General features: G+C 45.6%; 1 protein-coding gene across 1 annotated transcript in view; it reads right to left on the bottom strand.

Moving 5' to 3' along the window:
* Positions 1-10,827: 10,827 nt before the first annotated feature.
* The window catches only part of MRPS6 (mitochondrial ribosomal protein S6), a 41,140-nt gene continuing 31,084 nt past the window's right edge, over positions 10,828-20,883 (bottom strand). The window contains exon 3 of the mRNA XM_033051397.2: positions 10,828-11,444. Within this exon, the coding sequence (XP_032907288.1) occupies positions 11,264-11,444 (181 nt within the window). The 3' untranslated portion in view covers positions 10,828-11,263. The remainder of the gene's footprint in view (positions 11,445-20,883) is intronic.

Raw genomic sequence — 20,883 nt, 5'->3', positions numbered from 1 at the left:
TGGGGTGCTCTGCCCCTGCCTGGGAGCAGCCACGGAAATCCTGCCCAGATCCAGCCCAGCAGAGGTGTCCCTGTTCCTGAGTGTCCCACGTGTCCCTGGCTGTCCCTGAGTGTCCCTGGCTGTCTCTGGGTGTCCCTGTCTGTCTGTCCTGTGTGTTCCTGTCTGTCCCTGTCTGTCTGTCCCTGTCTGTCTGTCCCTGTCTGTTCCTGAGTGTCCCACGTGTCCCTGGCTGTCCCTGAGTGTCCCTGTCTGTCTGTCCCTGTCTGTTCCTGTCTGTCCCTGTGTGTCCCTGCCTGTCTGTCCCTGACTGTCCCTGGTTGTCCCTGAGTGTCCCTGTCTGTCTGTCCCTGACTGTCCCTCACTGTCCCTGTCTGTTCCTGAGTGTCCCTGTCTGTCCGTCCCTGTCTGTCCGTCCCTGTCTGTCTGTCCCTGACTGTCCCTGAGTGTCCCTGTATGTCCCTGTCTGTGTGTCCATGGATGTCCCTGAGTGTCCCTGTCTGTCTGTCCTGTGTGTTCCTGTCTGTCCCTGTCTGTCCCTGAGTGTCTCTGTCTGTCTGTCCCTGAGTGTCCCTGTCTGTCTGTCCTGTCTGTCCCTGTCTGTCCCTGTCTGTCTGTCCCTGGATGTCCCTGTGTGTCCCTGTGTCTCCCTGTCTGTCTGTCACTGTCTGGCCCTGAACGTCCCTGCCTGACCCTGTCTGTCTGTCTCTCTGTGTGTCCCTGTGTGTCCCTGTGTGTCCCTGTGTGTCCCTGCCTGTCCCTGAGTGTCCCTGTGTGCAGGGAGGGCAGAGCAGGGCCCAGGCTCTGCTCCATCCCACTGTCCCATTGTCCAGGGGCTGAGCCCAGCAATTCCCCTGCACAGGAGGCACAAACTCCTGCCCTGGGCAGGGACCAGAGAGGGGCTGGAGTCTCCTCCCTGGATATTCCAGAATATCCACAGAGCTGTGACCCAGAGGTGACACCAGGTGAGCACTGTGGTCCCTCCCACCCTCAGCCATCCTGGGATTCTGTGCCAGCACTGAGTTTAAACCAATTTGCAGGTTTACCTTGCTGAGCCTGGCTGAAATCACATCAGGTCGTTACAGAAATGAATAAATCCATTAAACCCAGACCCTGTGTCAAGGCCTGGGAGGCTGCACAACTCTGGAAGGTGAACCCAGTAAAATATCTCCAGAACTCATAGATAAACCAGTTTGAAAAAGAGAACAAGATCTTCCCAGAACTCCACTCAAATGGAATCCTGTAAAAATCCTTTCCTGTGAGGGTGGGAAGGGCTGGGATGGAATTGCCAGAGCAGCTGTGGCTGCCCCTGGATCCCTGCAATGTTCAGTTCCAGGTTGGACATTGGGACAGTGGGAGGTTTCTGACCAAATCTCCCAACTTCTTGTCTCGTCAGAGTTCTGACATTTTTAATCCCAGTATTAAAGCAGAGGGAGAGGCTGGAGCTGGGCCAGGAGGGATTTAGGGTGGGTTTAGGGCAAGGTTCTTCCCCCAGGGAATGGGCACAGAGCTCCAGGAGCTGCCAGGGATGCCCAGGCTGGGATTTTGGTGGGGCTGGCACTGGGTGATCCCTGGGGGTTTATTCCAGCTCAGGTTTTCCATGAGTCCATGGAAGTTTTTCAGCAATTTCCCAAGAAATGCCCAATCCGGAAGAAAACAAGAATTAAATTGCTTCAATTAAACCTGGTTCCCAGAGTCCATTATCAACCTTTCAATCTTCATTTTAAGCTATATCCTACCTTATAGAAATCCTCTGAGTTCCTATTTTCCCATTATTTCATGACTAATCAATGGAATTATGCACTGACTAATACCAGGATGTCATAACATGACACAGCACCATTGAAATCTCCTTCTCTTTTACCCAAAAATTCTATTTTTAACAGCATTAAGGGCAGTTGCTGGCTGGCACTGATCAAAACATCTTTTTTTTCCCCCTCCTAGGATAGTTTGGTGCTTTGACACAGAAGAGAAAGGAAGATGAAATATTTCAGTCAGCTCTCAGCAGAAGTTACTCCAAACTATTTGAGAATCAAATAAAAAAATGTTTGAACTGGGTGTCACTCTGTGTGTACAACACCACACACAATACTCAGAAATAACTGAAAACTGTGAAAAATACAAAATAAAACACAATAAATACAAAATAAAAATATTTTTAAATTAATACCCCCACTACAATTATATGAATAAGGTTATTTCCCCAACAGGTCCCAGAAATAGCTGAAAACTGTGAAAAATACAAAATAAAACATGATAAAAAATATTTTTAAATCAATACCCCCACTGCAATTATATGAATAAGGTTATTTTCCCAACCATTCCCAGAAATAGCTGAAACCTCTGAAAAATACAAAATAAACCAGAATAAAAATGATTTTCAAATAAAAAACTCCATGACAATTCTGGAAAATCAGGTTGTTTCTCACACAAAAGGTGCAGCAGGAGGAAAAGAGCCACAATTTGATTGATTCTGATTTTTTGATCCCAAATCTGGCTCCATCTGGGTGGTAAAAGCTTCTCCCTTTGAAGCTGGAGCAGCCACTTGTGGGAGAGCAGCAATAAAAAAGGAATTGGCTCAGGAATTGTGTCCCTGAAAGGGAAGGAAGTGATAAAAAAATCCAAAAATATTCCAAATTCTAATTTTTGCAGCACTTCTGTAATTCCTCATGAACAACCAGCCCCTACCCAGGGTTTCCCTTCAGGTGACCTGGGGCACTCTGGGATCTTTGGAAATTCCAGAACTGGGATCAATAAATCAATATGCAGCCTCTCCAGGACTCTTCATTTGTAGGGAAAGATTTTCCTGGAATCCCAAATGTCCTGAAGGGATCACCCAGTCCCAAAATCCCACCCTGGAGCTCTTTTAACAATGACAGAATAAAATAAAGGTGCAGCTTTCCAGGCACTCAAAGGGATGTGGGGCCACCATCACATTCCCAGGATGTTCCAAACTGATGTCCTCAGTGATTAAAAGAGAATAAAAGAGGTAAAATTGAAAATAAATCAGTCTGGGATAGTGGAAGGGTTGGAGTGGGATGGGATTTGGGTTCATTCCAGCCCAGAGTGTTCCATGGCTCCCACCTGGAAAAGGGAGAAGAGAAGAGAAGAGAAGGGAAGGGAAGGGAAGGGAAGGGAAGGGAAGAGAAGAGAAGAGAAGGAGAAGAGAAGGAGAAGAGAAGGAGAAGAGAAGGAGAAGAGAAGGAGAAGAGAAGGAGAAGAGAAGGAGAAGAGAAGGAGAAGAGAAGGAGAAGAGAAGGAGAAGAGAAGGAGAAGAGAAGAGAAGAGGAAGAGAAGAGGAAGAGAAGAGGAATAGGTAGAAATTAATTTAATTATAGGAGACACTGGATACAGCTAGAAAGCAAAGTGCAAATCCCTCCAAAAGTGCAGTTTCCTGCACTGGGAACAGGATTGGTTTGGTTCCTGACAGTGAGGCTCAAATTAAAAACTGAAATTGAAATTCTTTGTAATAATAATAATAACAACAACAACAACAACAACAATAATAATAATAATACTAGCACAAGAGAAAAACCTGCAAGGAACTGGCCAAGGGCCAAAAGAGGATCCAGGCATTTCCATGTCAGTCCTGTGGGAGCTCCCAGGCAGGGCCAGCTCTCTGAGAGGTGTCACAAACAAATGGCATCTGTTTATCTGAACTCAGAGAAAGTCTTCATCCCTCCCTGAGCTTCCCTAAATCACTGAAAATCCACAAGGCTCCCAAACAACCCCACCAGGTATTTTCAAATAAGGGACAGAGAGGAGAAAGCTCGTTAAAGCTAATTGGCCACCTGGAAAGGCTCCTCTCTGCCAAGAGTTGCTTTTTCTTTATTTTCCAAGGAATGTTTGCTAGGAATCTGCAGAAAACTCTGATTTTTGGAGCTGGATGGAATCGAGTGAGTTGTTGAGTTGGGAGTGAAATCAACAGGGAAAGCAAAGTGAACACAGGCTCATCTCCTGATCCAAGGGAAAATCGATGACATGGAAATAAAATTTCAACTCCCTGACAGGAGGGTCCAGCCCTGGCTCCTGCAGGAGAGCCCTGGAGGGGCTGGAGGAGAGGGAACAGCCTCAGGCTGGGCCAGGGCAGGCTCAGGGGGGACAGCAGCAGCAATTTCCCCATGGAAAGGGAGCTCAGGGATTGGCACTGCCCAGGGAGGTTTGCAGTGCCCATCCCTGCAGGTGGCACCTGGAGGTGGCACTCAGGGTGACAAGGTGGCCATGGGCACAGCTGGGGATGGATGACCTGGGAGGGATTTTCCAGCATCAGGGATTGCAGAATTCTCTAATTCTGGGAAATTAGAAGAAGGGGGGATGCTCCTTCTATGTCTTTTTTTTTTGTTTCAATTTCATTATTTTTCCTTTCCACTCTTAATGAACAAAGTAAACTTGATGCAATATATTCACACCATGGCAGGAGCACAACTTGGAGTTCTGGGGGAGGTTTTTCTCAGCAAGTTTCTGATAAGGAGAATTTTGCAGTGTTACACTGAAGCCCTGATTAGAATGCATTGTGGTCAGAAGGAGATTTGGAGTTTCTGGGGTTCTGTGAAAACCAAAGCACTGCACGTGCCTGCAGCACAGAGGCACCTTGGTGAACCCCTGGACTTGATTTCATCCTCCCAAAAAACCCCTCAGCAAACAGTTCTGGTCCCCCCCTGCCCTGTGGCCAAACCACAGCTCCCACTGGAAGGAGCCATCGCATTTCTGTGGGTTCTCACATGAGGAACACCACTATTGTCCTCCCCTAAAAGCCAGCACTTAGGGACTGAGCAATTCCCACCAGAATAACCCTGGGAGGGGGCTCGTGCTCCTCACAGTGCAATTTAGGAGGGGTTTTAGACCACAGCTGTTTTTAGAGCTCCCTGAGGTCGGCAGGAATGTCCTGGGCAGCGGGGATTGGGATTTCCAACCTCTCCCAGTCACTGGGATTGCTCAGAGTCAGCCGAGGCTGAGGAGCAGGAAAATCCTCCACAGGGAGAAATGCTGGATTTCTCAGCAGGGATTCAGGCTCCCAGCACAGAGAAATCAGGGAAATCTGCACTCAAAGGGATCCAGGAGAGCTGGAGGTGGATTTGGGACAAGGGAGGGAGGGACAGCACACAGGGAATGGCTCCACAGTGGGGTTTGATGGGATATTGGGAATTAGGAATTGTTCCCTGGGATGGAATTGCCAGAGCAGCTGTGGCTGCCCCTGGATCCCTGGGATGTTCAGTTCCTTCACCCAGCCCTCAGAGGGGACACACAGGGACAGCCACAGCCAGGGCAGTGTCACCTGGAGCAGGTCTGGGAACACCACAGCTCTGAGAGCAAATACACCAAATAAACAACAGCCAGTTAACATCACAGCTCTGAGAGCAAATTAATCACCGTTGTGAACAGAGGCTGTGAAACTGATGCAAAAAGTGTTCTCAATAATTCTGATTTATCACATTCTTATCAGGATTTTGTTGTATTTGCAGTGGTGGCAGTGACAGAAAACAACAAATTCCACCTAAACAGAGGAAGAACCTCTTTCCATGGAGCCCTGGAGCAGGGAGGTGATGGATTCTCCTCTCTGGAGCATCCCAAACCCAGCTGGATGTGTCCCTGTGTCCCCTGTTCAGGGAGGTGATGGATTCTCCTCTCTGGAGCCATCCCAAACCCAGCTGGATGTGTCCCTGTGTCCCCTGCTCAGGGTGATCTCCACAGGTCCCATCCAAACCTGATCATTCTGGGATTCTGGGATTCTGGGATTCTGGGGTCTCAGCCCTTGGAGCTCCACCTTGGGCACCAAAAAGGTTTTTACCTCGTGGTTTAACCTGGCAGCCAAAGCCCACCCAGACCCAGGGACACTCCCTCCCTCTCAGGGGATGGAGAAAATTGGGAAAAAGGGAAAATTTGTGGTCTGAGGTGAAGGCAGGTTAGTAGGACACTAAAGGAAGGGAAAGCCATGGAATGATGGGATGGTTTGGGCTGGGAGGAACCTTGAACTCATCTTGTTCCACCCCAGCCATGGCAGGGACAGCTCCAGGCTGCTCCAGCCCCAGTGTCCAGCCTGGACACTGCAGGGATGAGGAGCTGAGCCTGACCCAACACTCCCAGCTCCCACCCAGCTCTGCCCAGCTCCTGCACAACAAACAAAGCCTTTGGCTCCGGAGTTTCTTGGAAAACTCCTTTTCCAGCCCAAGATTTGCAGCTTTGCCTTCCTGGCAGCAATCCCAAACAGCAATCTGAGCAGCACCAGGTGCTCCAGGGCAGTTTTGGTTTCGTTTCTCTTCCCTTTTGGGCTGGGTGCAGCTCTTCTGGAATTGCTTTTTCTCAGTGGAGGGCAGGGAATTATTTGTGGGGGATTCCAGGGATTATCAAACAAACTCTCTGCTCTTTCCAGGGGCTGGGACAGCTGGGGATGTCACCCTCAGAGTGAGGATCCTTCCTGCCCATGCCAGGAGCACTCCTAAAGTCTCCTCATCCTTGATATTTAATATTTAATTCCTGACATTCCCTGAGCAGAAGGTCCCAGTGCCCACAGATGGAGTGACCCCATTGGATCGTGCTTGTCACCCCAAGTGGGGAGCAGCCAGGACACCGAGTGTGTCACGAGCCTCCAAGGGGAGCTGGGGAGGGAAAATCCAACTGAAAACCTTCTCCTCCCTACCTGACCTTCACAGCAGCCCTCAGCACAAAATGAGCTCAGCTCAGCTCTGGAGAGCCCTGCAGGAGCTGGGACACGTCTCCACCTGCTCCAGTGTCCTGGTTTGGAGGACAGGTGTCTGCTGAGAAAGGCAGGAGCTTCTCTTTGAAATGGAGAATGTAAACCCCTCCCTCCAAATTATTATAATTTTGAAATCAAGGGGCTCTCAGGCAAAGATATGGGAATTAGGAATAACAGTTCTTTACTAGGGAAATTAAAATAGAAATACAGCACTACAAAGAACAAACCCCAAACCCTGACACAGTCAGAGTACAGCCTGACACCCGTCAGGCAGGGTGTTGGCAGCAGTCCCATCCCATGGTGGCTGCATCCTCCTGCAGTGACAGATGTGGCTCAGCTGGAGCAGTGCTCCTGTACAAGGTGCAGTTTCCCTCCGGAGCTCCAGTGGGGATGTGGAGAAATCCGGTTTTCCTCTGGAGTCCAGTGGAGAAAGGGGCTCCCTTAGTGTCCCAAACCTCTGTTTTTATCTTGGTAAGAAATGTTGGGCTCTTCCCCCTGGCTGGAGCAACTCCCAATGGGATGCAGTAATTTTATCAGTGCCACAGTGGGACTCAATGGCCATGAGCAGAAAATGACTGGCTGGAGGAAGGATGGGCTGTGAAAAGATAAAGAACAATGCCCTGCCTGGTTTCAATGGATGCCCATTAGCAGAATATCTCCCAGGGAGATCAGGATCACTGCCCCACCCTCAACAGATGGTGATAGAATAGATAGATTTTATCACATCCAAGACATCCAGCAGGATTCCCAGCTCTGAAACCCTGCTGAGGTGGCTGAGGGATTCCTCTTGGGAGCAGGTGCATTGTGCCTCCACACACGCCTGACTTGGCAGCCCAAGCACAAACCCAAGCCCAGCAGGGATTAAACCCTCCCATGGAAAACATCCCTTAGGAAAGCAGCCTGGAACACTCCAGGAGTGGAACCTGTCAGTGCCAAGCTCCCCCTCTCCCACTGGTGCCTCCTTATCAAGCATCTCATTTGCTGGAGTTTGTGTTTTTCCAGGAAAATCCTGCCAGCACCCAAGTTGGAGAGAAGTGAATCGTAAAATCTCAAAGGCCAATTGAAACCCCTCATATTTTAAACAATGCTGATGATTTTCAGCTCGTGTTTCCAGGCTGTAAGTTGAAAATAGCTGGGTGGGGTTTGCCTTAGAATTGCAGCTTTCCAGAACATGAAAGGAGTGGAATGGATTCTATGGATTCAAACTGACAGGGAGGAGATTTAGATGGGATATTGGGAAGGAATTCTCTATCCTGTGGATCCCTGGAATGTTCAGTTCCAGGTTGGACACTGGGGCTGGAGCACCTGGGACAGTGGGAGCTGTCCCTGCCATGGATGGGATGGGATGGGATGATCCCTAAAATCTCTCCCCACCCAAACCAGTTTGGGATTCCATGGGAGATCCTGGCAGTGCTGGACACGTCCTGGGAGACTCTTTGGGCAGAAATAACCTGGTCACATCCTGAGGGAAATTCCTGATTCCATCATCCCTGGTTTATATCCCAAAATCTTGCTGAGCAAGCTCAGGTAACAGAGCTGATCCCACCAACCCCAGGGATGAGCTCAGGGATCAAACCCCAGATGCAGCTGCAGGAACCTTGAGCCAGGCTGACTTTTGCCATTCCAAACTTTCCCTGGATCCAAGCAGCAATCCCTGGCTGCTGGTGCCAGGCTCCTCCTGCAGAGCATCTCCAGAGTGACACTGGAACAGAACATCCCAAAATTCTTTATGCTCACACTCCCAACAAAGGGGATTTTGGTACAAAGGGGATTTTTTTTTCCTCTGGATTCAGGGAGAAAATCCTCATGTGCTCAGACTTCCCAGGATCAGGGTGTGGAATTCTGTGATGGTGCAGTGCCCTTGGTCTGCTGGAGAAACCTCCAGAGTGCAACATTAAGAGAAAAGATCAGGAAAAGGGAGGGATTGAGGACATTCCCAAGATGTTTTCCATTTGCTGGCTGAGCAAACCTTTCCAAGCCAGAGCTGCCAGTTGTTATTTGAACCCTTTCCCCAAAAAATCCCATCCCCAAAATCCACAAACAAGAAACCCAGAGGATTTAGGAGCAGAAAACTCCTCATTTTCTACCCTGAGGAGCTTCACTATTGGATTCTTTGGGGAACAAAATACAATTCCTGGCATTCCAACTGCTCAGGCCTTTGGGAATGGCCATGGAATGGGAAATTTGGTTTGGCTCCATGGTTTCCTCTGCCTCTCCAGTGTCCTGAAATTTTGGAGATCCAGAGTCTCTCAGAGCCCAGGGGACAAACTGGGCTATGGACAATAAAAAAGCTGGAACACATCCCAAAGTTTCCTTCCTCCACAGGGATTTATGATCCCTCAGGGCACAAATATCCCTTTTTTTTCCCCCTGGCACAACTCTTTGCTCAGCTCCAGCACTGCTCCACTTTGCTCCCCTCAGCTCCACTCCAGTTTTGTTGTTATTAGCTTCCCAAAATATCCAAATCTTGGGCTGGGAGCTCAACAAATTGCAACCCCCACTCTACCTCATATTAAAACAGCAAAAATGTTTAAAAGTCCCTATTAGAAACTATAAATTATGAGGAAAATAGTACCTGCAGCTGGAGAGGTTTCTGAATAAATCCAGGTGCTGGGACAGCAGCAGCTCCTGCCACCCCAAACCTGGGATAAAACAGGAAAATAAATAGAAAAGAGGGACATAAAATAGGAAAAGAAATAGAAAAGAGGGACATAAAGTAGGAAAAGAAATAGGAAAGAGGGACATAAAATAGGAAAAGAAATAGAAAAGGGGGACATAAAGTAGGAAAAGAAATAGAAAAGGAGGACATAAAACAGGAAAAGAAATACAAAAGAGGGACATAAAATAGGAAAAGAAATAGGAAAGAGGGACATAAAACAGGAAAAGAAATAGGAAAGAGGGACATAAAATAGGAAAAGAAATAGGAAAGAGGGACATAAAGTAGGAAAAGAAATAGAAAAGAGGGACATGAACAATTCTGATTCCCACCAAAGGATGGCACAGCTGGGAGTGCCTGGGCTGGGAGGGATTTTGGGATCATCCCTGAAATTGGGACAAATTCAATGCAAAATTTCAAGCTACACCAAGGAAATGGAAAAAGGAGAAATCACCAACATTTTTACATCTCCAGCCTCTGCTGAGCTTCGTGTAGTGGAGTTGAAATCTTGGTTATTCCCCTTCCTGCTCAAGCCAAATTCAGAGGCAAAATCCCATTTAAGCCCAGGAATTTTGTCCATTTTGTGTTTCAGAAAACCTTTGGAGAAACCCCTGAGTGAGACACATCCTGCAGCTGGCACTTCCTACAGAAAAATGAGAATTTTCAGCAGTGAGGGCAGCTCAGGGAGCCAAAGCTGGGGCACAGATTCCCAAACTCAAGGCTCCTCCTGGCTGAGCTCATTCCTTGTGTCCCACAAGGAAAAATCAGGGATAAGGGAAGCTGAGATTACAACAATAAAAACACATCTAATACAAAAATATAAATCCAGCTTCAGGGAGTGTGTAGTGCATTCCTTCTGATCTTCCAATGATTTTTCCAGGTAAAAAAAAAAAACAAAAAAAATTTAAAATTTAAATTAAAAAGGACCCCCAAACAAACCAACCCCATAAATCCATTCATAACTTTTCAAGTAAGATGGAGAGAAAAAAAAAGTTATTATTTTTTTTTCTGGTGCATTTTTTTTTTAAAAAAGAAGATATTCAGGAGAACTAGTTTATTTTCCTCCCCAAAATTCCACATCCAAAGAAAAAAAACAAAGAGAGCAAACCCCCCTGGGGATGATCAAACCACTGGGTTTACATCAGAGAGCAGCAGGTCTTGATACATAACAACAATATCACTGATAACAGCACTGATTTTCCTCCTGTTCTCAACAAAAGAAAGACAAAAAAAAGACAGGTGGACACTTTATCCTGATGTTTTCCCCAGTTTGAAATGCCCACTTGATGGAAAACAAAGCAGTTTTTGTTCTCCTGCTCCCATAAAAGCCTGAGGAGTCTCCAATTCCCACCTGGAATTTTCTGGCCTTACCCAGAAAGGATTTTTAACCTGTGCTTTGAACATTATTTACCTTGAGGTGGCTTTTGGCAGTGAAAGTTTGGGGATTTTTTAATACTTTTACAAAAAAAAAAGGGTCAGGTTTTATTTTTAACCACACTTTTATTGCCTTTTTTCCCCCAAAAAAACAAACCCACACCAAATCACATCCTAGATTTCTATATTTACACTGCAGACTTCTTAATCTCTTATGTAAATATCCATATTCTGGTGTAATCTCTGGAAAAAAAATGCTATTTATAGCACCCTGCTGCTGCAGAAATCTTCATTATCAATGTAATGCTCGGAGAGAAAAGCAAATCAATTTGCAGAGTTGTCAAACAGCAAGATAAGCACCCAGATTAAAACAATTCCAATTATTTCAAACAAAAAGAAACCTCATTTGTTACAATAATGAAGACCACACACATCCTGTGACCAGAAATTATTTTTTTTTTGATGGGCAGGAGTTATCCCATTTTTTTTTCCACAGCAGCAATAAAAAATGGGTTAAAAAAGGTTTCAAACATTTGGGATTTTCAGTTTTTCTTGGCAGAGAGTTTCTCTTCAGGGCTGACTGGGATGATGCCACTGCACTCTTCTGCCTTGGCCACGGGGTGTTTGACAAAAGCTCTCCTGATGACATCAATGTCCCTCCCCAAATGTTCCATCATGGGGGACACGATGGAAGGAGGGGCCTCTAAGTCTATCAGGAAATACCTGCAATGAGAAACACAGCAAATCAACCAAGATATATGGGCTGGAACAAAAGAAATCAAAATACCTGGGCTGGGGAAAAAAAACCCCAAAAAATAAACCAAAATACCTGGGCTGGAACAAAAGAAACCAAAAAATAAACCAAAAAATAAACCAAAATATCTGGGCTGGGGAAAAAAAAGAAAAGAAAATACCTGGGCTGGAACAAAGTAAACCAAAATATCTGGGCTGGAAAAAAAAGAAACCAAAAAATAAACTAAAATACCTGGGCCGGAACAAAAGAAACCAAAATATCTGGGCTGGAAAAAAATAAAATAAACCAAAAAATAAACCAAAAAATAAACCAAAAAATAAACCAAAATACCTGGGCTGGAACAAAAGAAACCAAAATACCTGGGCTGGAACAAAAGAAATCAAAATACCTGGGCTGGAAAAAAAAAAAACAAAACCAACCAAACAAACCCAAAAAAACAAAAAACAAAAAAAATCCAAAAAAAACCCCACCCAAAATACCTGGAACACCTGGGCTAGAACAAAAGAAGCCAAAATACCTGGGCTGGAAAAAACAAAACCAAACAAAACCAAACAAAACCAAAAACAAAAAAACCACAAAAAACCCCCCCAAAATACCTGAGCTGGAACAAAAAAAAAAATCAAAATACCTGGGCTGGGAAAAAAGAAACCAAAATATCTGGGCTGGAAAAAAATAAAGCAAAATACCTAGACTGGAAAAAAAATAAACCAAAAAATAAACCAAAATACCTGGGCTGGAACAAAATAAACCAAAATATCTGGGCTAGAACAAAAGAAACCAAAATACCTGGGCTGGAAAAAAATAAACCAAAAAATAAACCAAAAAATAAACCAAATAAACCCACCAAAATACCTGGGCTGGAAAAAAAATAAACCAAAAAATAAACCAAAATACCTGGGCTGGACAAAACCCAACCAACCAACCAAACAAAAAAAACCTAAAACCAAAAAAAACCCAAAAAACCAAAAAAAACCCAAAATACCTGGAACACCTGGGCTAGAACAAAAGAAACCAAAATACCTGGGCTGGAACAAAAGAAGCCAAAATACCTGGGCTGGAAAAAACAAAACAAAACAAAACAAAACAAAAACAACAACAAAAAAACACCAAAAAAATAAACCAAAATATCTGAGCTGGAAAAACAAAACAAAACAAAACAAAAAACTGGGCTGGAACAAAAGAAACTAAAATACCTGGCTGGAAAAAAAATAAACCAAAAAATAAACCAAAATACCTGGGTTGAAACAAAAAAAAACCCCCAAAATACCTGGGCTGGAACAAAAGAAACCAAAAAACCAAAATAGCTGAGTTGCAATTCAAGGAGTTTTTCTGGGGGTTTCTTAAATGAGAATTCCTAAGTTTTTTCCTGCTCTGTGAGATTTATTGAAATGAGAATTTCTAAGTTTTTTCTTGCATTTTGGTACCTGGATTGTTTGAAATGAAAGCTCAATGCTGGCTTGATTTAAATGATGAAAAGTTCAGAACTCTGTTGGAATCTGAGCTGGAAAAAACCCCCAGGGATCACCCAGAGCAATCCCAGCAATCCCAGTTTGTTCTCCCAACACTCCTGGAGCTCTGTCCAGCCCTGCTGACCCAAGGAGATTGAGGACTTTGCTTTTTCCTCTTCCCCTCATTCCCACATCCTGCCTTGGGCAGTTTTTCAGACCAGGTGGGATGGCAGGAGCAGCACCTTCCTCCAGTTCCTGAGGGGTTTTTGGGGGAAACATCTCAAGCTCATTCACACACACACAGATTCCTTCCTGCAAGGCTCTGCCTGGAGCTCAGTGCAGATGGGAAAATAAATATTAATAAATAAATCAATAAACACAGCAAAGAGGTGGAATTATCCCAAATCCCATCTCAGATGTGAACACAGCTTCAATCTTCACTGTGCTGGAGCCTGATGAGCATCCAGCAGTGCTGACCTTGGTGGGACTGAACCATGGAATGTCCTGAGCTGGAATAAACCCCCAGGGATCACCCAGTGCCAGCCCCCCCAAAATCCCAGCCTGGGCATCCCTGGCAGCTCCTGGAGCTCTGTGCCCATTCCCTGGGGAGCATCTGGGGGAAGAACCTTGCCCTAAACCCACCCTAAATCCCTCCTGGCCCAGCTCCAGCCTCTCCCAGGTCTCAGATCCCCAGGGAACTCTTTGGTGTCCCCACACTCCCTGTAGGATGCTGAATGTGCCTCCCCACTGATACCTCAATATGCAAAGTTATTTCTGCCATAATTCCCACCCCTGAAGATCTGCACCTCATTCAGGAGCTCAGCTGGAGTTTTCCAGGAGGTTTTTCCAGCTCCAGCTCCAGCACAGCTGAGGGAGCAAAGGGGTGTCCTGCCCTTCCCTGCCCTCTTCCAGCTAGGGGACACAACATCAATTCCTGCCCAAGATCCCACCCAGCCCTGCCCACCCTGCCAGGGAACAATTCCTAATTGCCAAGATCCCATCAAACCCCACTGTGAAGCCATTCCCTGGGTCTTGTCCCTCCATCCCTTGGGAATTGTCCCTCCAAACCTGAGAAAGTGATTTAAAAGTTCTGGTTCCAGCTTTATTGGCAGTGCTGGGTCATTGACAACATTCATAACAAGGATTTGATGGGATTTTGGGAATTAGGAATTGTTCCTGGGAGGGGCTGGGATGGAATTGCCAGAGCAGCTGTGGCTGTCCCTGGATCTCTGGAATGTTCCAGGTTGGACACTGGCACAGTGGGAGGTGTCCCTGGGGACCCAAACCATTCCCTGGATGGGTTTTAAGGTCCCTTCCAGCCCAAACCATTCCAGAATCCCACAGTTCTCCAAGCCCAGTTCCCCAAGGAGCACCACAGCACTCAGAAGTGACAGCAGGATCAGACAGCCCAGTGTCACCCCAAAACTGCCCCTGCAGGAATTCTGGATCCTTCCAAAGCCAACTACAGCAGGAGCACCCCCTGTTCACAAAGGTGATGCTGGAGGGCAAGTCCCCAGGAGCAGAAGGGATCTGGGAATGTGCAGATCAGGAGGTGGAGCTGTGAACAAGCCCTGCTCGTGTCCTTCAGGCTGCTCTGGGTTGTGGTTTTGCATCACATCCCAAATATTGCACCCCAAGAGCCCCGTGGGGCCAGCAATGAGTCAGGCAGCGCTGCTGGATTGCAGAATCCAGCCCTGCCAAACGTGGCAACAGCACTTGTGCTCAGCCAGCACCCTGATGTCACCCCAGCATCCTCCCCAAATCCTCTCCACAAAGTGCAGAATTCCTGATGGGAGGGGTGGGATGGTGAAAAACCCTCGAGCAGAGCCCTGATGCTGAGGCAGGGTGCTCCAGGAGAGGTGCCCAGCTGGAAGGGACAGTGCCTGAATGTCCCTGAATGTCCCTGAATGTCCCTGAGCCAGGACAGGGACACGCTCAGGGCAGTGCCAGCTCAGCCTCAGCAGTCAGGGATTTTGAGGAACAGCTGGAATTTGGAGGAACTCTGCCCCACAGCAACAAAATTTGGCTTTTGGGCCAAATTTTTTTTGCTCACTGGGCTCCAGAGCACAGAGTTGCCATCAGGGTTGGAGTTTGGGGACAGGAACCATTGTCCAGTTTCCTGGATCCCAGCAGGATCCAAGGATGCACCCCCTCAAACCCAGGGGATTCTCAGGTGAATTTAGCAGATGCCACTTGACCTCTCCTCCTTGGGAAGCAGCTTCCAGATCCTGTCAGCCAGCAGGCAGGAGGATGGGGCAGGAATTCAGGAATCCCAGCTGCTGCTTCCTGCCCCCTTCCCTCGCTGATCCATCACCATCCCCAATCCCGTGCAGGATTTAATCCCATTTCTGCCCAGCTCTCATCTGCTGCTTCTCACAGAGCTCCTAAAACGGCAAGAGGGTTGTTTGCTGGTTTTGTTTTTTTTATTTTTTTTTCCCTCCTTCCCTCCAAAGGCTGCTCTGCAACTTTGTGCTTTCTCTGCCATTAGCAAAGGGTGGAAATTTCCACTGACGCACTGTTGATAAGCCAAGGAGGGGGGGAAGGGAGGATGAGCTGTTCCAGCAGATCTGACTCCTCTCAGGAAAGGTATTTTATCAAAACTGCAGGCACTGGGAGCAAGGTGCTGTTTCAAAAACAACCAGCTCTCTCCAACGTGAGCGGGGTTTGCTTCCCTCTGCCACAACAACAAAAAAAAAAAAAAGAAAAGAGAGAGAAGGGAGAAAGAAGCGGCGTTAAAAAAAAAAAGAAATAAATAAATTGGATTTCTTCAGGAAAGAAGAAGGGCTGGAAAAACAATGAGCAGCACAAAGGACAATGAAATCCCTGAGGAGATGGGAGATGTGAACCCCTTCCCCTCAAATCCCCAAATTTTGGGGGTCAGGTTTTGAAACCCTCCAACCTCGATTGCAGGCAGTGATCTCTGACCCCACAAGTGCTGTTTGTGCAGTAAACAACCCCAAATCCAGCCAGGGAAAAATACAGGAATGCAGCAGGGAAAGCACCTCGTTCCTGCACACAGAAATGCAAAAAGCATTTGTGCTCTCTAGGAGTCACCAGGGGAGAAATGCAGGAAAATTCCACTGATTCACCATGAGCCCACAGTTATTTTTGTCCTCCTGCTTGACTGCAAACACAAGGATGATTTAAATGCAGGGGAGCAGACTGGAACACATTAAAACAATACATTAACTCCGAAAAAAATTAAAATATAAGATGGTCTCAAATGAAGGAGGATGTGCCTTGCATATGAGGGAAACAAAAAAAAAAGAATGAAAAAAAAGGAGCCAGGTTTTATTTCTCAAATTTACCATCTTCAAGCCACAAAGTGTTTGAACCTTGACTCCTAAGGATGCTCCAATCTGTTGCTTTCAGGTGGCCAGGGCAGGATTTCAATGAAATGGATGAAAATTCCCTTTGAGATCCTCCTGGAATGCAGATGTGGAGATTTGGGGGCTGGAAGAAGCTGTGGGGTGCCAAGGTTTTGGCCCCAAAAATGTCACCCTGTGTGGAGGATCTGAGGAAAAGGAAATGTTGTGAGGTGAAAGGAGCAGAAAACACCAAGAGGGAACCACAGCAGGTGCAGGAGGAGCTCCACGTTCTCCTCACCAAGGTAACTTCACAAAAATATATATATTTTTTTATTTTTTATTTTTAGGACCATGGAAATGGGGGAATTTGCTTGGCCCCTCCTCAGCAGGGCAAGTCCATGATCAGGATTGCCAGAAGGATGAGTGCAGCTTTTGGCTTTTAAAAATATTGCAGTGCAAATTCCTTGAGAATCTGGGAAGGACTAGAAGAAAAAGTTGGAATTGAATGACCAAACTGTGGCACAGCAATGATGGGGATGATCCCCAGAGACCCCAGAATGGCATTTCCCAAATTCCATCCATTTCATCCCATTAGCTGCTGCTCAGCTAATTAAATCATGGAATCATTAATGTTGGAAAAGACCTTCAAGGCCATTGATGTGCCTCAAGCCCACCCTACATGGTGCTAAAACCCAATGAAATTAAATATTTAAAGACAGTTAAGAAAATAAAAAGATTAAAAATAAGATTTTAATTTAATCCCTCTCCCCCCCATCCAAATGGATCACCAAGCCCAGTGGGCACCACACTCAGGCAAGGAGCTTGCACAAGGATTTGGGGAATTGTGATGCCAACTTTGCCCTCTAAAAAAGCACCAAAATTCCAAAGTGCACTTCCACAGGTGAGGTGGAAAGGGAAAAAAAAACCCAAACAACAAACCATCCCAACCATGTCAGGGCTTTGATCCTTGGGGCACATCCACACTCCCAATGTGAAGAATTTGGAGGCTGAGTAATGGTTGAAGTCATCAATGAAGAAAGCCCCATCTAGTGGAAGAAGACAATCAATTGAGCAGAAAATAATTCAGATGTGCATAAATCCACAAAATTTTCCAGCTGCTTTTGTCCTCACCCAAGTGCACTGAGAGCCAGGACCCAAACAGCTCAGGGTGCTCTAAAATCCAAACAGCAACAAGAAGTTGGGTTGGGCATTAATTTAATTTATTTTGAGGGGGATTAAGTAAGGAAAGATTGCAGCTCCTTTCATCTGGGTTTTGTTTTGCCCTCTTTGGTCTTCAAGAGCCGTGAAAAGCATCAAGAGGCTCCACTTGAGCAAGGCCAAGCAGGTTTGGAGAATAAAATCCTTTAAGTCTGCATAATTTGGGGTGGATAAAGGGTGGGGAGAGGATTGTTCCACGCTCCAGAGAACAGCCCTGACCCTACCCATGATTGCAGCCTTGCACACCAAGGCAATCCAGCTGCATCCAGGCAATTTGGGGATGATCAGAGGGCACCTCGACCTCTCCCATCCACGTGGAAAATTTCATCCTGCCACGAGCTGGGGGAGGAATTGTGCAACTCCCTGAGCTCAGCTGCTCTGTGGGGAGAGATAAAGACTGAACATGGAGCAGAATTTCCATGGAAATGTCAATAAAAGGTGTCCAGAGAGGTTGTGCATGTCTGGAAATGTCCAGGTTGGAGCAACATGGGACAGGGATCTTCAAGATCCTTCCAACCCATTCCAGGATGGGCAATTCTTCAATTCTTCCTCTCAGTAACCATCCCTTCCTGCTGGTTCAGCTCCTGGAATCAAGAGCCTTTCCTGGAATTTCTGACCCCCCTGGATGCTCCTTGGTATCCCCTGATCCTCAGGGATCCTGGAATTCACCTCCTGCAGAAAATCCCCCGGGCATGTGTGAAGATAAACTGCCCAAAATTAAATTCCTGGGTGATCATTCCTGATTAACTCCCCAGACTGGATGGTAATTCCTGATAAATTCCCCAAAATGAAATTCCTGGATGATAATTCTTGATTAACTCCCCACACTGGATGGTAATTCCTGATAAACTGCCAAAATGCAATTCCTGGGTGATAATTCTTGATGAATTCCCCAAATTGAATGGTAATTCCTGATAAATTCCCCAGATTGGATGGTAATTCCTGATGAACCCCCCAAATGCAATTTTTGGATGATAATTCCTGATCAACTTCCCAAATAAAGTTTCTGGATTATAATTCCTGGTAAACTTCCCAAATGCAATTCCTGGATGACAATTCCTGATAAACTCCCCAAACTGGATGATAATTCCTGATGAACTGCCAAAATGCAATTCCTGGATGACAATTCTTGATGAATTCCCTAGATTGGATGGCAATTCCTGATAAACTCCCCTAACTGGATGGTAATTCCTGATAAATTCCCCAAATGCAATTTTTGGATGATAATTCCTGATAAATTTCCCAAATACAGTTTCTGGATTATAATTCCTGGTAAACTCCCCAAATGCAATTCCTGGATGATAATTCATGATGAAATCCCCAGACTGGATGACCATTCCTGATAAATGCCCCAAAACTGGATGATAATTCCTGGTAAACTCCCCAGATTGGATGATAATTAATTCCTGATGAACTCCCCAAATGCAATTCCTGGATGATAATTCCTGGTAAACTCCCCAGTTTGGATGATAATTCTTGATAAATTCCCCAAAAGCAATTCCTGGATCATAATTCCTGGTAAACTCCCCAATTTGGATGATAATTCTTGATAAATTCCCCAAATGCAATTCCTGGATGATAATTCCTGATGAATTCCCCAAAATGCAATTTTTGGATGACAATTCCTGATCAACTCCCCAGACTGGATGATAATTAATTCCTGATGAACTCCCCAAATGCAATTCCTGGTGGTAGCTCCTGATAAATTCCCAAAATGCAATTCCACAAGAACAAAAGCAAGCCCTGGGTTTGCTATTTCAGAGAACACGGGGGCTGAGGAGACAACTGAGAGTGAAGAGAAAACAAAAAGATGAAGAGGCAAAGCAAGCAAACAGCAAAAGAAAATTGCCATCTTTTCAAAATCAAATCTGAAAGCAAGAAAAAGACCAGCAAGGCAGTGGAAAACTGGCAAATGGAACATGGAAATTGTGATGAAGAATCAGAGTTTTGTTGGAGAACTCATAAATCATGGAATGGTTTGGGTTGGAAGGGAATTGAAACTCATCCCTCCCACTGTCCAAACCCATCCAACCTGGCCTGGGACACTCCCAAATGTGCAGCTCAGTAAATAAAAGTGAATGAAATGATAGAAATGTGGGGAGGGAGGTGTAAAACACTCCCCTGTTCCAGGCAGGTTGAACAGAGGGAATCCCACAGATCCCAAACCAAGGGCAAGGTGCTCCATCAGTTCCCAAACCCTGAGCAGGCTTTGGTCCAGAAAAAAATAAAATAAGAATGGAAACAACATTGGATGGGGGCTAAAAAGCACTAAAAACTCAAATTCCAACCCCCAGTATTCCAAGTTTCACCTCCAACCCCCATCCCAGCTCCTGAGATTTCAAATTCCTGATCTGCAATGTGTGAATCCTAATTTTTTTTTCTTTTTTTTTTTTTTTTTTTTTTAGCCCTGAGCAAAGCTGCTCTGCTGTCCTCAGGCAGCCCCAGCCTGGAGAGGATTTGTGCTTCTGGAGCACCTCAAACAGGGGCAGAGTTGAACATTCCTTCAATTCAAAAGCTGGCACACACCTCATTTAAATCAGTTTGGTTTTGTTTGTGCCAGGCACAAACATCCCCTGGGACCAAAAAAATCACCAAGCACCTTCAAAGCAATTTCAGGGCAGCTCATTAATAACAAGTGGTGGCGAGCACAAGAAATGCTTGGCACAAATCTGGTGCCCAGCAGGAGAGAAAGGTTGGGAATGTTTATTTAAATACATTTCTTCCCCTGGTTTTTCACAGCCCTAAATTTCTATACCTGGAACCTGGTCCTTGTCACATTTTATTCACCCACAGGATTAATTGTTACAATTTCAAAGCATTCTCTGAAATACTTAAACCCCAAAATATTCCTGTTCCACTGTGAATAAAATAGATGTGAATGAGTGGCTGCTTCAGTTTAAAGATCAGTAAATCAGGGATTGAAAAGTTTGATTCTTTAGATGAATCCACATAATTCCCAAAACTGAATTTTCATAATGACCTACAGGCAAAAATTGTCAATATTAGGTGTTCCAAAAAAATAAAACAAAAGGAGGAGGATGCCCAGAGTGATGCATTCAAGAGGAAAAAAAAAATAAATTTTAACAGCTCCTCAATGAGCAGAACTTCCTGAGAGGGAATAATTCATTGTTGGTGGGATCTGAGGTGTTGAGGAGAATAAAACTGCTCCTGCCAGTGACAGCTGGGGGAAACCTGTTTTACACACAAGTGCCAGAAAATCCCTTTTCTCTGTGAAGTCTCTTGGATATTGTTCAGTTTGTAACATCCCTGTAATGCACTTTATATCCACTTTATATCCACAATATCCCAGATGATGCTGGAGCACTCCAGAACTCAGGAAAAAAAAATAAATCCCTTTTTTAAGGACAAACCATCCCTCCTGCTGATTTATGAATTTGTATTTTCTACTTTGACTTTTTCCCTATCTCTAAAAT

The sequence above is a fragment of the Catharus ustulatus genome, chromosome 2 (genome assembly GCF_009819885.2).
Source record: "Catharus ustulatus isolate bCatUst1 chromosome 2, bCatUst1.pri.v2, whole genome shotgun sequence".
NCBI lineage: Eukaryota > Metazoa > Chordata > Aves > Passeriformes > Turdidae > Catharus > Catharus ustulatus.
This window is presented reverse-complemented; position numbering and strand designations above follow the sequence as displayed.